Raw genomic sequence first — 17,836 nt, 5'->3', positions numbered from 1 at the left:
TGTAGAAGGAGGGTGACTATTATAGCAGCATGGTATTGTAGAAGGATGGTGACTATCATAGTAGCATGGTATTGTAGAAGGATGGTGACTATCATAGTAGCATGGTATTGTAGAATAATGTGGTGACTATCATAGTAGCAGGGTGTTGTAGAAGGATGGTGACTATCATAGTAGCATGGTATTCTAGAAGGAGGGTAACTATCATAGTAGCAGGGTATTGTAGAAGGATGTGGTGACTATCATAGTAGCAGGGTATTGTAGAAGGATGTGGTGACTATCATAGCAGCATGGTATTGTAGAAGGAGGGTGACAATCATAGTAGCATGGTATTGTAGAAGGAGGGTGACTATCATAGTTGCATGGTATTGTAGAAGGATGTGGTGACTATCATAGTAGCAGGGTATTGTAGAAGGATGGTGACTCTCATAGTAGTAGGGTATTGTAGAAGGATGGTGACTATCATAGTAGCATGGTATTGTAGAAGGAGGGTGACTATCATAGTAGCATGGTATTGTAGAAGGAGGGTGACTATTATAGCAGCATGGTATTGTAGAAGGATGGTGACTATCATAGTAGCATGGTATTGTAGAAGGATGGTGACTATCATAGTAGCATGTTATTGTAGAAGGATGTGGTGACTATCATAGTAGCATGGTATTGTAGAAGGATGTGGTGACTATCATAGCAGCATGGTATTGTAGAAGGATGTGGTGACTATTATAGTAGCATGGTATTGTAGAAGGATGTGGTGACTATCATAGCAGCATGGTATTGTAGAAGGATGCGGTGACTATCATAGCAGCATGGTATTGTAGAAGGATGTGGTGACTATCATAGTAGCTTTGTATTGTAGAAGGATGGTGACTATCATAGTAGCATGGTATTGTAGAAGGAGGGTAACTATCATAGTAGCAGGGTATTGTAGAAGGATGTGGTGACTATCATAGTAGCAGGGTTTCTAGAAGGATGTGGTGACTATCATATCAGCATGGTATTGTAGAAGGATGCGGTGACTATCATAGTAGCATGGTATTGTAGAAGGATGTGGTGACTATCATAGTAGCAGGGTATTTTAGAAGGATGGTGACTATCATAGCAGCATGGTATTGTAGAAGGATGGTGACTATCAAAGTAGCAGGGTGTTGTAGAAGGATGTGGTGACTATCATAGTAGCAGGGTATTGTAGAAGGATGTGGTGACTATCAAAGTAGCATAGTATTGTAGAAGGAGGGTGACTATCAAAGTAACATGGTATTGTAGGAGGGTGACAGATGTCCTTTGACACTAGGCCATCTTATTTTTGCATTAAAAAATAAGCACATCAAGATGCCTTTTTTTAAAAGTGACTCCTTGTGAATTTCTACCCTCCAAAAACAACCAAAATACGAGCGTACATTGTGAACTGTCGATAAGTACTGCTTTATGTAAATGTATCCTCACATCTCATATTCCCTGCCTTAATCGGGGAGAGTAAAAAAACTGTGGAAAGAGTCAGGCCAAGTCTGCTCTGGGATTTCTTCAGCATAACTCGTCCATTGTCATAAGCTAGAAAACCCATATTCAAACTTCAATGTGAAGAATCGAAACCACACAATGAGAAGATTGAATTTGAATCCCCTTTTGTATACACATTGAACAAACTTTGAAAAGAGTTTGCACACAAGTTCACACACGGTCTCTCCCTCACACACACACACACACACACACACACACACACACACACACACACACACACACACACACACACACACACGGACACACGGACACACGGACACACACACACACACACACACACACACACACACACACACACACACACACACACACACACACACACACACACACACACACACACACACACACTGTACATGACTTATAGAATGGTGATCTATTTCTCTAGACGTTCTTTGGTAAAAACTCAAAGTTTAAAAAATGTGGTTTGAAATCGTGTTTTCCCTCAAGACGGCTTGTGTTATATAGAACCAAACGATGACTGAGAGTGCTTTTTTTTCACTCTGGTGTGAAACACAGTAACAGCGTGTGAAGTTGTCCGAGGACTGTTGTGCTTCAAAACGGCATTTAAATTCTTTATTTCTTCTTGCAGGCTTACAGATATATTGGCTCAGAGTGAGTATCTTATTCATGGATGTCATATTTTGCAAATTTTGTTTGAATAAATTAGGAGTACACATTTTTAAGTACATTTTGGTGTTGTTCTTTATTCTTTAGTTGTGATAACTTAAATAATGGCTAATTGTTTGCTAGGGACCATATTATAAAATATGAATATGACGTTTGCATTTTGTTTTGTTGTATAAGCTACTGACCAAAGCATACATTTCTTTGATTTTGTTTTGAAACAAGCTTATTGCATTTCTCAAATAATGAAATAAACTATTATAACATGAATAGTGTATTTGTTAATGGGTTCAAAACATTATTATTATTATTAATATGATTAAAAATCATTTATCTCAATGATTTCACTTTCACTTCAATTTTCATGTGCAACTTGAATGAATTCCACGTTTGTATTTACAATCTGTAAACAAAATTACATTTATGCGTGTCGAAATCGACACTACTTCTTTATTATCAAATGTGTTCTGTTATGTTTGTCACTGAGAGGAAAAGTGTATTAATATATACATTTCACATCTATAGTAAACTTTTAGACAACATTTAGACTTTTACCCATATCCCGTCTTCACACTTTCTGGATCTCCTTAATGTCCTTTATTTATGGGTTTTAGTTCAGAAATACAATTTACAACTGCAGTAAATTACCCACTGAATAAAGTCCATTTCATGGACTTGAATTACTATTATGAGTTACTTTGTTATCATTCATAATCTCCTGGGGGATTCCCACACTTTGTCTTTGTCATCATTGTCATCATTGTCATTGTCAGTTTTGTCTTCTGTGAAATGTTTGTAAATATACACTCAAGCCCTGCTAGAGATGCTTAACCTCAAGCTGCTCAAATCAAATCAGTCACATACACAGCAGATGTTACTGCAGGTGTAGCAAAACGCTTGTTTTATTTTAACAAGGCAAGTCAGTTAATTACGAACAAATTCTTATTTTACAATGACAGCCTACCCCGGCCAAACACTCCCCTAACCCAGACAACACTGGCCCTATGGGACTCCTGATCACAGCCGGTTGTGATACAGCCCAGGATCGAACCAGGGTCTGTAGTGACACCTCTAGCACTGAGATGCAGTGCCTTAGACCGCTGTTCCACTCAGGTCTGTAGTGACTCCTCTAGCACTGAGATGCAGTGTCTTAGACCGCTGCGCCACTCGGGAGCCCTTGTAGGGGATGAGGAAACCCTGTTCACTGGAACACATCAGATTGATTGATCACGTGGTTTTATTGAAGAGGCAATAAGAGGGGCTATATTTAACCAATAAGGCCCGACGGGGTGTCATATATGGCCAATATACCACAGCTAAGGGCTGTTCTTATGCATGATGCAACGCAGTGTGCCTGGATACTGCCCTTAGCAATGGTATATTGGTCTTATACCACAAACCTCCGAGGTGCCTTATTGCCATTATGAACAGGTTAACAATGGTGTTAGAGAAGTAAACAAGTAGTTTTGCGTCATACCCGTGGTATATTGTCTCAAATACCACAGCTTTCAGTCAATCAGCATGCGGGGCTTGAACTACCCGGATTATAATAGTATTTATATTTATTTCAAGTGTGGTGTGCACGTAGAGGCTTAAACCCACAGCATGTAAGAGCTCCCTTTTCTTTGAAGAAAAAGTCACATATTTTTAGCCCTGTAATCCCTTGGAATATAAACTCTTCACTTCTAGTAATGTTAACATTATGAGTATAGAGGGTGCAATATAGAGCCTATAAGCCTTGCCTTCTAGAATCTAGAATTCTTTGTTTTTACACTGCTGCTACTCGCTGTTTATCTATGCATAGTCAATTTACCCCTACTTACATGTACAAATTACCTCGACTAACCTGTACCCCTACACATTGACTCGGTACCGGTATGCCCTGTATATAGCCTCGGTATTGTTATTTTCTTGTGTTACTTTTTATTTTATTTTTGACTTTATTTTTTTAGTGAATATTTTCTTAAGTCTATTTCTTGAACTGCATTGTTGGTTAAGGGTTTGTAAGTAAGCATTTCACGGTAAGCATTTCACACCTGTTGTATTCGGCACATGTGACAAATACAATTTAATTAATTTGAGAACTTAATAAAATAGAGTAACTCGGCACAAACTAATCAATAAGGACATTGTGAGATTAGAAGATCAATTGAATTGGGTTATCATGGTGTATAGGGCTAAATCTTAATTTCAGTCTGGAAATAATTATATAATCCACATTTAGTCTTGGAAATCTGTATAACCACAATATTGTGGTTTGTTGGAATTGTGAGGATTTTTTGACTAAAGAAGATATGTCTATCATCGAAGAGTGATATAGTATACCAACACATTATCCCCATAACATAACTCAGAAATAGCCAAGTCTAATGAACATATAATATTTTGTATTAGACATTGGATAAAATAAGATTGAGAGATTACCATCAGCTACCTTATTATCTGTAACATACTCATACTAAATCACAGAGTCATATCTGATGAATATTAGATCGTTTCAGATAAACTGGATAAACGGTTGACGTGTAATTATTGCGTTATATGTCGGTGCTGGTTAGTGAGGCGCCTCTGTCCCTTTAAGAGAGAGCGGTCTGGGGTGGCGCTTTCCTCCGCAAGGGCTTCTTGATATTAATAGTGTTGGTGTCTTGAAACTGACGTAATGCTTGGAGTCTGAGGTCCTGTCAAGCGATAACATTTCTGATAAAGAACTGAGATCACTGCAAACGAATCCTCCTTTTCCATCCAGACTCAGGCGTTTTAAATATTATACACAGTCACCCTGATTCCACGTGCACAGGCGAGATTTGAAATCGTGTATCCCCTGTAACAAAACAATTATAATAGCCTTCCCGAGATCAACAAACAAACAACACAAAGACGGTTCATGGCTTACGCCAAAGCTCCACCATCTTTTAGACTGCAAAGACTATTGCAATTTAATCAACAGGTAAGGACAAACTGAATCAATGCACGTTACTAGCACAGAGGCGAGCAATTAGATGTGAATCTACAGTAGTACCAGAATGCTGATCGCTTTTAGCGAATGTTATGTAAGCGCTAAGGGATTTCATGAATCAGTTGTGAGCTACTTTGCTGTGAGAGAAAAAAAAAACCCAGCAGTGCTTCTCGGATTTCACATGGCATTTAGGTTTTGTTGGGTCAAACGCATGAGAAATTGAAATTGGCTACTTGCTAGAAGCAGAGGGGGTCACGTATTGAGAAGGAAGAATAACATGAGTTGCAGTAGGTTTGTAGCTTACTTTCTCCTTGCCGTTTCATTTAATCATTTGATTTCAGGGTGTTGTAGCGTTCGTTTAATTATTGTAAAAGCGCGACGCATTCTAGATAGGTGTTGGGGACAGAATAGCGCTATCTTCTTGACAATATCTACTTTTGTGTCTGCACACACACACACACACACACACACACTGATAATATGAGGATTTTATTTGGCGCATCGTGTGTTTCTGTTTTCATTGTTCGTAAAGAGAGCGCATGGCAGAGGTTATATTAAGTTACAATGTAGCCTAATTTATTGAGTTTCTGAAACTTTTGTATTTATTTCGGAAGTGTATTGTTGAAGTTGAATGATTCATGTCGAGAACTGAACAACGTTTAACACACAATTTTTGAAAACTTTCCGTAACTGTGATGTTCGTCAAAGATAAGAAAACGCGTAGGCATGGCAACACACTTGGGTCTGGAGAATATGTCAACTAACTACAATGAATGAGGCACAGCTAGGTTGGTTAAATTGCAAATTAAATATATTTTACCAGTAACCTATTTTCCTAAACTTTCCACATTGCATTCTTGTGCGGTCGAAGTTCTACGTTTTGGTTGTTAGAATGTTCAAGTCGTGTTGTGATTTTGTTACAAACAAGTGTAACAAAGTGCTGGGAACTTTATCAATGACTGATCACTTGTTCATTATTCAAACGTCATTATAAACTCGGTGGTTCGAGCCCTGAATGCTGATTGGCTGACAGCCGTGGTATATCAGACCGTATACCACAGGTATGACAAAACATTTATTTTTACTTCTCTAATTACGGTGGTAATCACTTTATAATAGCAACAAGGCACCTCAGGGGTTTGTGCTATATGGCTTATATACCACGGCTAAGGGCTGTGTCCAGGCACTCCGCGTTGCGTCGAACTTAAGATCAGCCCTTAGCTGTGGTATATTGGCCATATACCACACCTCCTCGGGTCTTATTGCTTAAGTATAGCAGGCCACTTGGAAAAGTGAGTCATTTCCATATTCCAATCCATGTGGAGGGGATTAGGCTATATCTCAAAGATGACACTGAGGTGCAGTGTGTGTGTGTGTGTGTGTGTGTGTGTGTGTGTGTGTGTGTGTGTGTGTGTGTGTGTGTGTGTGTGTGTGTGTGTGTGTGTGTGTGTGTGTGTGTGTGTGTGGAACTCAAAGTTTAAACTAGCATGACTGGGCATCATGATGAAGCAGCTCACTTTGCAGAAACTTAACTTAGCTTTTCATAATGTTGTCATAAAGTGTTATAAAGATAATATATTTCTACCATTGTGATACCTGCTTTGTTGCTTTAGTGAGGAGGTGAGGTAGTTTGGTTTGCTACTCAGCTGTTGGGGCAAAGTGCTGCTTTCAGAGGCATGTAAAACTTTCTTACTAGTAGTGCAAAACAGTTACACTAAACCCTCAGTGTGTGTATGAACTTGATAGATACATTGTAACCATGGACATTGTAGCGAATAACCCCCTAAAGGTCTGGACTTTTTCCTTTTAGACAATGTTTCTGTCCATCTAAACTTACTATTTTTCAGTTTGTAAGAAAATATTATCCGAACACAACTCTAAATGACCAACTTTTCAGGTTCACTTAGACTTGGTTTGTAGTTACATTGTTAGGACAATTTTATTTTTTACATTACTCAAAATTCCCATGTTGGCTCCAGTAGATGCTTTGTATTCTTTCCCGTAAACTGTGAAACCAACCAAGCAGCCTACACGGCACCATGCGTCAGGAAATGTCACTGATTCTGTCTATGATTCTGTCTATGATTCTGTCTATGATTCTGTCTATGAAAGCCCTCTTGTCAGTGAACGTTTTTTAATGACGTGGCCAAAGCAAATAAATGCTTTCCATCATTCGAAGAGGGTAGAGAGAGGTTAAGTTAAAACAGAGTCTCAACAATGTATAACAATAGGCTAATTATTTATCGTATTGGCTACCTGTATGTCTTATATACCAATTATTTATGTTGTGCATGTTAATATCAACTTAATAGTGATAACACACACATGCATAAATTGTATTTATTATACATTAATATATATCAAAGTATCTGGCCGCAAAAATCCACTTCTCAAAGTCAACTTTGTCCTCACTGTAGCCGTGTACCTACAACTGAATCTGATTGATACGCGAAGCACTTCGCAAATCCTTAATTAAGTTTACACTGTGAAATGTTTTGTCACAATAATCCATTGATGTGCGAAGCCACTCTTTAGTCTCATTTTCTAAGACAATATTCGTTTTGCTTTTTAGTAATTAGAGAATTATGGAAAAACAAAAGACTTAACATCAGTATTCTGTAGTGTTTACTACTCTATACAAGGACTGCTTCTTTCAAAACGGAGGGAAAAGATCCACATGGTTAGTTTGACAAGAGCTGTGTGAAGTCTCTGCTGAATTGCGGTAGGTATATCTGAAATGTAAATGGTTTCCCCATCTGTGAGTTCTTTGGAGGGGGGCTGCAGTAGATCAGCAGTGTATAGGGTAGGAGCTTTATGGCTGACGGATGGATTTGAGTCTCGTCGGTAGGAGAAAGCAGCAGTGGGTGGTTTGTATTTGTTATACATGGCTTTAGAGTTTGCACAAGTTCTTCTAGGGTGATTTTTCCCCGAATCGCTGTGAGGCCAGCCTCTCACTTTGCGGTGTATCTTTGTACCAAATTCCACATGTAGGTGCTGCTGTATAAATACATTATTAATGAAAAGATACATATTTTGAAGCCTCATGAAATAAAACAGTTATGTATAATATAAAAACTGCCAATGTCTTAAAATCCTAAAGGAGATGAGAAAGTTAACTAGAGCAGATTAAACACATCCTTGTCTCCCTGAGAAACTTAACTAGAGCAGATTAAACACATCCATGTCTCTCTGAGAAATGTAACTAGAGCAGATTAAACACATCCATGTCTCCCTGAGAAACTTAACTAGAGCAGATTAAACACATCCATGTCTCCCTGAAGAAACTTAACTAGAGCAGATTAAACACATCCATGTCTCTCTGAGAAACTTAACTAGAGCAGATTAAACACATCCATGTCTCCCTGAAGAAACTTAACTAGAGCAGATTAAACACATCCATGTCTCCCTGAAGAAACTTAACTAGAGCAGATTAAACACATCCATGTCTCCCTGAAGAAACTTAACTAGAGCAGATTAAACACATCCATGTCTCCCTGAAGAATTGTAGACGTCGAAGATCCTAATGTAATTTGAGACGTAGGCTATTACAGAAGTTAGGTCAAATTGTGATACATTTCTTGATGAAGATTTAGATTTGTTTTGTTGACTCAGGCACCCTTCATTGCCATTCAGCAAAGTTGAGCATTTTTCTGGAGGCGGTTGTATCTCAGTGAAAACATATTGAAATCGAAAATGAGCCTTAGACATACTGTATAATATCTGTATAGTCATTTCTCACCGTTGTCTAGGAAACCCCCCTAATATTCATTCACTTAAATAGACAAGAATAAAGGCCCGCTCACATATATTTTCTCACTTTGAATGTTGTTTTTGCTTTTAAAACAAAAAGCGCTCTATGGAACACACTGGTCTACTGTGCCTTTAAATATTCAGTTTAATGCTTTTGCAAGTGACTAGACACCTTCCCTGGTGGCTTGATCCGTGCAACCAGGAGAGGCAGGAAACTTTCGATTCTCTTTAACCCGCTGACATAATTCTTACGTTTACTTTGAGAGGATGGACAGGAGTAATTGGTAGTGTTAAAAACTTGTAATAACACCTCAGAATCACCTTGGCAAACAAATATACTGAACAAAAATATAAACGCAACATGGAACAATTTCTAAGATTTTACCGCGCTACAGTTCATGTAAGGAAATCAGTCAACTGAAATAAATTCATTAGGCCCTAATCTATGGATTTCACATGACTGGGAATAAAAATATGCATATGTTGGTCACAGATACCTTTAAAAAAAACAGTCAGAAAACCAGTCAGTATCTGGTGTGACCACCATTTGCCTCATGCAGCGCGACACATCTCCTTTGCATAGAGTTGATCAGGCTGTTGATTGAGCCCTGTGGAATGTTGTCCCGCTCCTTTTCAATGGCTGATTGAAGTTGCTGGTTATTGGCGGGAACTGGAACACGCTGTCATACACCTCGATCCAGAGCATCCCAAACATGCTTAATGAGTGACATGCAGGCCATGGAAGAACTGGGACATTTTCAGCTTTCAGGAATTGTGTACAGATCCTTGCTACATAGGGTTGTACATTATCATGCCTAAACATGAGGTGATGTCGGCGGATGTATGGCACAACAATGGGCCTCAGGATCTCGTCATGGTATCTCTGTGCATTCAAATTGCTATCGATAAAATGCAATTGTGTTTGTTGCCTGTAGCTTATGCCTGCCCATACCATTGCCACCATGGGGCACTCTGTTCACAACGTTGACATAAGCAAACCTCTCGCCCACACGACCCCATACATGTGGTCTGCAGGCCGGTTGGACGTATTGCCAATTTCTCTAGAAATTTTTCAATTTCTCTTATGGTAGAGAAATTAACATACAATTCTCTGGCCACAGCTCTGGTGGACATTCCTGCAGTCAGCATGCCAATTGCACGCTCCCTCAAAACTTGAGGCTCACTAGCAGAGATGTAACCAAATTTCTGAACAAAATCTGAGAAAAATAAGCTTTTTGTGCATATGAAACATTTGTGGGATCTTTTATTTCAGCTAATGAGACATGAGACCAACATGTGATTTGTTGTGTTTATATTTTTGTTTAGTATAGCTTTTCCAGATTTGTGGGGAAATGGGTCCAGGGTTAGAGTAGCCTATAATAGTTGTTGATACAGCTTATTTTTTTCTTTCTATTTGTTTTAAAAAGTCCTTCCCACTGACAGTTGCTGATCTAAGACCTGTAATAGTTCATGTATTTCACACAACTGTTGCATTTAACAGAATAGTGTTTTACATATATTCTGAGCAACAGGCTCTTAAAGGGATAGAAAGTAGGCCTTGTTCTTGAGGCTAATTGGGATCTGTGATTAATTTATTTATTATTTAACGTTTATTTAACTATTTTACCCCGGCCAAACCCTAACCTGGATGACCCTAACCCAATTGTGCTCCGCCCTATGGGACTCCCAATCACGGCCGTTTGTGATATAGCCAGGAATTGAACCAGGGTCTGTAGTGACCCCTCTAGCACTGAGATGCAGTGCCATAGACCGCTGCGCCACTCGGCCCCCCCCCCAAGTGTGTTCACCTGTTAAAGCAAGTCAGTATTTGAACTACTAATTTCCCCAAGGAAAAAAAGTGCTTGTTGTACCTCCTCCAGTCATATGGATGGGGGTGGCTTGTACTGGGCTCTGTATGCAGCAGTGGCTTATGGTGTGGTTTGGGAAGGTGTAGTGATGTGGGCCTAGACACTTTCTGTTTTATATTAGGGATAAATCAAGAGGCCTACGTTTCCAGACCTGCTGTCTGTGTCTGGTAGACATTTCTTGTAGGTTTAGATCAGGAATTTCCCTTTATCACACAAGGATCCTCACCTCTTTTCTACACCAGACTTAGAAATTGTGTTTGTGTGTGTTTGTGTTTTATCTTAGGATTTCCATAATGCACTTTGGGCTAGCTAGCATAGAAATTCCCTTAACCATCACCCAGACACAGATAAACCTATTGATTAGGAGCAGAGTAGGCAAAAAATGTGGTCCTCTCCTCTCCTCTCCTCTCCTCTCCTCTCCTCTCCTCTCCTCTCCTCTCCTCTCCTCTCCTCTCCTCTCCTCTCCTCTCCTCTCCTCTCCTCTCCTCTCCTCTCCTCTCCTCTCCTCTCCTCTCCTCTCCTCTCCTCTCCTCTCCTCTCCTCTCCTCTTTAGAACTCTGATGAGTCAGTTTAGCCTCTGTGTTCATGATCTGTCTATCAGGGTGTGTTCTTTATTTCCCCCATTATTGTTCAGTGTTTTTCTACTGTAGTGGGCACGGCAAAGGCCATTACATCTCAGACAGGTTGGACAGGATGAGTCGTCGAGAAGAGTTGGAGAAAATAGTGTTCCTGGGGAAGGTTTGTTTTCCTGTATCCAATTAGGTTTGCCAGAGGGTGTGTCGTACCGTCAGAGCTCCTATTCATTCATGAGACCGACAGCCCGGCAGTTTGATGATGCCTTGCACAGGACTGACTCTGATTTGTAATGACCGCGTCGTTAATTGTTTTTACTGATCATTGTTCTCTCTCTCGAAATCACATGGAAGGCAAAATGTCGGTCAGTATGGCCTTCATACGTTTTATGACTTTTTATAGCTTTTTAACTCGTTCCAGTTTCCAAGCTATTGTTTTGAGACAACTTTTGAGGTTTACTTGCATGTTTGATGTGCATATTTGGGGTACATTTTAAGTAGACTTTAAAGAATATATTGTGTTGATTTCACCTTTTTGTGCTTCCTTGATTTTTACATGTGTTTTCTTTTTTTTATGGGGTGTGATTGCAGAGAGAGAAGCATTGTGATGTGTGCTCCAGTGGAACCCAGGACTGCTATGACCTGTGACCTCTGAAGAGACAAGTGGAAGAAGAGAGACAACTTTTACAAACTTCAGAAAGACCCTGCCAACAACAACAAGACCAAAGAAAAGACAATGGAATAAATTAATCTTCAGCATGGACGTGGAATAAAGGATACCTCAGTCAAGAACCAGGGCAAGGACCCTGGATGTTGTTCCTGTTCTGATAGTCTTTCTCCCTGTGGAATCGGTGCTGATAATGCGCTAACCCAATGCTCAGCAGAGGTATGATCTCTCTTGTTGTAGGCCTCAATATACACAGATTAGGCTTAGAAAAATGTGAATATTGTTTCTTTTCACGTAACTTGAAATGGTTTCATGTCAGCCGAAACCCAAATTGAATAGGCTGAAGTTATTAAAGAGTGTAACGCTTTATTTCAATCTTTTTCAAAAACCGATTCACAGGCGGGGTTCTCAAAATATATTTTATTGAACTATAGCTTAATCCTCGTTGTTGTGGAGTTGTTTTGCTCGGCTCTATCCTTTTTAGCAGTTGTATGTTCTTAGCTGTGGTATATTCCAGTGTTTTGATCTTGTATTGAAGGCAGTACCATCTGTATTTGTAGAGCTTATTATGTGGAATGTTGTCTATATTGACTTAATGTTTCGACCGCCCCCTGGACCACACACATGCTCATGGTACGTTCTCTGTTCACTCTGCTCTTGTCTAGATGGGTCAACTGACAGTTTTATTGTCTGTATCTTTATGATCTGATCCTTTACAAAACGTTCCAGGAGGTTGTTGCTATAAAGTAGGTTTCTACAGTGTTGTTACAGCTTAGTCATACCTAAAGTTTATTCATACTGAGACACAAAGTTACTGGCAGTACATATAGATAACAGTATTTCATGTTATTGAGAGATGTAACAGGACTCATACCTGAAGTTAATCTCATACTGAGACACAAAGTTTCAGGTGATTTTGCAGGGTAGGTAGTACAAAGTTTCAGGTGATTTTGCAGGGTAGGTAGGAGTAAGTTACTGGCAGTAAGTATAGCCTAGAACAATATTGCATGGTATTGACAGATGCAAAAGGAGTGCTGCTTTGCCTTTGCCTTGAACTGCTGAGGAATAATTCATTATGAAGATAGATGAGTCTAATTAGATGTGAACCAACACCTGTCATCTTTCTTAACAGATCAATTTGCCTCGCATTAAACAGTATCCTTATTTATGCCTGTCTTTTGGTCAATGCTTGCATTGCCATCAAGTGGCAGGTTATCACTCTTGATAAGGACACTACAATATTTCAACATTTATGGTAATGAATCAATAACTGCGGTGTTTGTTTTTTGTCACAAGGACTCAGTCATTTATGCTGTTTCTTTCTAAATCCTCAGCGACAGTACAAGTGTTGTGCTCTTTGCTGTGCATTGCACTATGGCATTGAAAAGCAATGAGCACAGAAATCTAATACTGTCATTAAGTTTGGAAAGTGTCCACACAGCTGGCGGTTTGGACTTCCTTACAGTTGAGATACGTCAACTTAAGTGACGTATCTCAAAATGTGTGCCATACTTGAAAATGTTCTCTTCATCCAGATCCGAATATTAAACATGTGATAATTAACAGCTATTACGAGAACATTTCTTTGTTAACGCTGCAGAAACGTTTTCTCCTGACTGTCTAGCGAGTTCAGCAGATTTGTATAATGTTCAATATATGCTATCTTTTCCCATCCAGACTACTCAAAACAGAAAATGTTTCTGAACTTGAGAAATAACGTTACCTCTGTGTTATAATGGGCTTAACGTAAAGCTTTCAGTTGGTTCTTAGAGCTTTCAGTTGGTTATTAGAGCTTTCAGTTGGTTCTTAGAGCTTTCAGTTGGTTCTTAGAGCTTTCAGTTGGTTCTTAGAGCTTTCAGTTGGTTCTTAGAGCTTTCAGTTGGTTCTTAGAGCTTTCAGTTGGTTCTTAGAGCTTTCAGTTGGTTCTTAAAGCTTTCAGTTGGTTCTTAAAGCTTTCAGTTGGTTTTTAGAGCTTTCAGTTGGTTCTTAGAGCTTTCAGTTGGTTCTTAAAACTTTCAGTTGGTTCTTAAAGCTTTCAGTTGTGTTTCATAGAGACAGCTGAGCTATTATTAACAACCAATGAAACATGCATTCAAGTGTTTCGAGTGTTATTCTCATGATCAGCTCAGCCATAGAAAACATAGGCCCAAAGAAGAAAAACACAAGATTGTTTTGAATACTTATTTTTTTGTGTTATTTACCCCATCCTACATTTACCTTGGTAGATGTTTGTAAAAAGTGTTTGGCTTGCGTCTAGATGTTAGGCTAAAGTACATGACCTGTATGTGGGACATCAGGTATAGGTTAGGTGGTTAGTGGATTTGTTTGACATGTTATCTGAGCTGATTCAGAGTACTGAGTGTGAAGTCATCATCCTGATAGATGTCTGAGCGGAGGCCTGTTGCATAGTGATATGTTTTAGAAATCATCATATGATATTAATGTTATAATCATTACAGGAATACTGACTGATACTTTAGAACGCAGGTGATTTTAGAGGACCGATAGTGTGAATACCCTAACACACTCCTTAACCACTGTAGCTGGAGTGGTTACCAGTGACTTTCAATCTGGCCTATTCAGACTTCCTCACACAAACAAATGTTTCACATGAAGCTTTAAACCATGATACGGCCTCAACTTGAGAAATGAGCTGTTTCTGTAACTTTTCTGCCCTTTTTCTGAAGGATAGCAGCTTTTAGCGTCAGAAGTACAAGGTTCATTAATAAATGCAGCCTTGATTTGGGTAATATTATACAGATGAGGTTAGTTGTCAGCACAGTGTGTCTGTAGGAACAAGCCTCAGTGATACAGTATATGATGTGTCAATGGGTTTTGAAGGACGCGCTGTGCCAAATGATTCTATAATGCTTAGATAAAATGTCTTAAGAAGATAACATTTTTCACGGTTCTCTGGTGTCTGGATAAATATTTCTGGTTGGGCAGTTCTGCTGCTGCTCTATGGCATAGCGGCCCAGTTGTTTTCACTCCATCTCAGCCAACTACTGTTGCTCGCTCATGTCCTCAGTGTTTTTTTTCAACCTTCAAGTACATAGTGCCATTTCAGGCCATTTTTCCCTCATGTAATATTTGTGCATTTTTTAAACCCCTTAAATTCTAGTCAGGTATAGTATTTGTTTCTACACAATGCAAGGCAGATGAGCTTTGGATATCCATTGTTCTTGGTTCAAGGCTTAAAGTCTTTGTGATTGCTTCATACCACAGAGAATTTGCTCATATGTCCCAGAACACGATGGAAATCACACCTGTGTTACTTGGAACATGTAGTAATTGGAGAAGAGTATTATCATTACTCAGAGCAAGATTATTGTCTCTTTGACTGCTGAGTAGAATTGGAACTCTGGGCGGCCATCTTTGTCTCTCTGTCACTTCGCAACGTTATCCAACATCACCAAGTGAAGCAATTATGAACCGCAGCAAGAACACTGACTTGTACCCGGCATGTGGTTGTAGTTGAAATGATGTCTTCTGAAAGAATAGTGCCATTAAAGCTCAGACACATGGGCAGAATTGTCAAACGTTTGTCTGCCAACAATACTTAGCACTTCTGAACAGTGTCGGCAGTCAATCTCTTTTGTGCTCACACAGCAAAGACCTTAGAAGTCGTCAGCCACTCAGCCTTGTTAAAGAGTAACTTTCATGAATAATCGTTTTTTCATCTAAAACCAAATGTTTTAGACTTAGTTATAGTGAAACACATAAATTCTGTTCTTCATTTTGACAGGTAGTTGCAAAAGTATCTATTTTGGTATTTTAATAGTAAATCTAGCTCTTTTTGCCTGTAGCAGTTCAACTCTACCATTGAAATTGTGATCAGTCAATCAAATGTATTTATAAAGCCCTTTTTACATCAGCTGATGTCGCAAAGTGCTGTACAGAAACCCAGCCTAAAACCCCAAACAGCAAGCAATGCAGATTTAGAAGCAATGCAGGTGTAGACCACTCTCAAGATGTGCTGGGTGGTACCACCTCAAGGCTAACTATAAAAGCCTTATTTGGCAATGGCCTTGGTAAATGGAGTGTGCCAAGATATTTTGCATGATGTTTCCTTGACTAGACTACTGAGGCTATTCAAAAGGCATTAACCTCTATGGGCTAGGTGGGACGCTAGCGTCCCCCCCGTGGTGCACTCCATCAACAGCAGGTGCATTTCAAGAGCGGCAAATTTGAAACCAAATAAATGTCAAAATTCAAATTTTTCAAACATACAACTATCTTACACCCTTTGAAAGATAAACATCTCCTTAATCTAACCACGTTGTCCGATTTCAAAAAGGTTTTACGGCGAAAGCATAAAGTTAGATTATGTTAGGAGAGTACATTGACAATAGCTGTGTGTAATGTTTTGTCAATTCAAAGACAGGGTCACCAAAACCATAAAACCAGCTAAAATGATGCACTAACCTTTTACAATCTCCATCAGATGACACTCCTAGGACATTATGTTAGACAATGCATGCATTTTTAGTTCTATCAAGTTCATATTTATATCCAAAAACAGCGTTTTACTATGGCATTGATGTTGAGGAAATCGTTTCCTCCAATAACCGGCAGTCAAGTCAGCACCACAAATTAAATAATTAAAATTAGAAAACATTGGTAAAATATTATATTGTCATTTAAAGAATTATAGATTTACATCTCTTGAACGCAATCAACTTGCCAGATTTAAAAATAACCTTACTGGGAAATCACACTTTGCAATAATCTGAGCACTGCGCCCAGAAAAATACGCGTTGCGATACAGACTAGCCGCCATGTTGGGGAGATCTAAAATCGAAAATACTATGTAAATAATCCATTACCTTTGATTCTCTTCATCAGATGTCACTTCCAGGTATCACAGGTCCATAACGAATGTAGTTTTGTTCAAAAAAGCTCATCATTTATGTCCAAAAATCTCCGTCTTGTTAGCACATGATCTAAGCCCGCCGGACTTCACTTCATGAACGAGGGGAAAAAATATATTTACGTTCGTTCAAACATGTCAAACGTTGTATAGCATAAATCATTAGGGCCTTTTTTAACCAGAACATGAATAATATTCAAGGTGGACGAATGCATTCTCTTTTATAACGTATTGGAACGAGGGTACCCAACATGAACTCGCGCGCCAGAGTCTAATCGGCCATCACCGTTCCATGGCTCTTGTTCGGTCAGATCTCACAGTAAAAGACTCAAAACACTTTGTAAAGGCTGGTGACATCTAGTGGAAGCAATAGGAAGTGCCAAAACATTAATCAACCCCTGTGTGTTTCAATGGCATAGGCTTAAAGGTAATTCAACACATCAGGTATCCACTTCCTGTCAGAAAATGTCTTTGCCTGCCAAATGAGTTCTGTTATACTCACAGACACCATTCAAACAGTTTTAGAAACTTTAGAGTGTTTTCTATCCATATATAATAAGTATATGCATATTCTAGTTACTGGGTAGGATTAGTAACCAGATTAAATCGGGTACGTTTTTTTATCCAGCCGTGAAAATACTGCCCCCTAGCACCAACAGGTTAAGGCAGATTTCCACAAATTATCAAATTCAACGTTTTTGCTTACCGTTTCATACACATCTATGTGCTTTTACGAAGAAGAAAGCACATGTAGGCTATGAGGATTATATGTTTATATTCGTAGCTACATCCATAGATGACAATGTTGGTCATGTCAGCTCGTTAGATTTTTTCCCCAACCACTATGAACGATTGGTATCGCCGTCTGCTAAGACAGTTTGCTCATAGTTCAATAATTGTGAGTTCTAATTTACAATATTCATTTCGTGCCCACACACTTTTAATTGAAAAGTGAAAGCATAGCTGTGAAGGGGGGTTGCCCTGGTAGTAGTTGTAGGTTTTTATACAGTACCC

The 17,836-nt window shown here is 39.1% G+C and overlaps 1 protein-coding gene across 3 annotated transcripts in view; it reads left to right on the top strand.

Annotated features, from left to right (window-relative positions):
• The first annotated feature begins 4,781 nt into the window (after positions 1–4,781).
• Positions 4,782–17,836, top strand: part of LOC106589004 (zinc finger transcription factor Trps1) — a 207,459-nt gene continuing 194,404 nt past the window's right edge. The window contains exons 1-2 of one of the 3 annotated variants that reach the window (XM_014178623.2): positions 4,782–5,086; positions 11,877–12,171. In XM_014178623.2, coding sequence (XP_014034098.1) covers positions 12,159–12,171 — 13 coding nt within the window. In that variant the 5' untranslated portion in view covers positions 4,782–5,086; positions 11,877–12,158. Of the gene's footprint in view, positions 5,087–5,211; positions 5,387–11,876; positions 12,172–17,836 lie in introns of those variants that run through there. The other 2 variants (XM_014178625.2, XM_014178624.2) reach the window with 2 other exon arrangements.

This window comes from Salmo salar, chromosome ssa27 (assembly GCF_905237065.1).
Source record: "Salmo salar chromosome ssa27, Ssal_v3.1, whole genome shotgun sequence".
Taxonomy (NCBI): Eukaryota; Metazoa; Chordata; class Actinopteri; order Salmoniformes; family Salmonidae; genus Salmo; species Salmo salar.
This window is presented reverse-complemented; position numbering and strand designations above follow the sequence as displayed.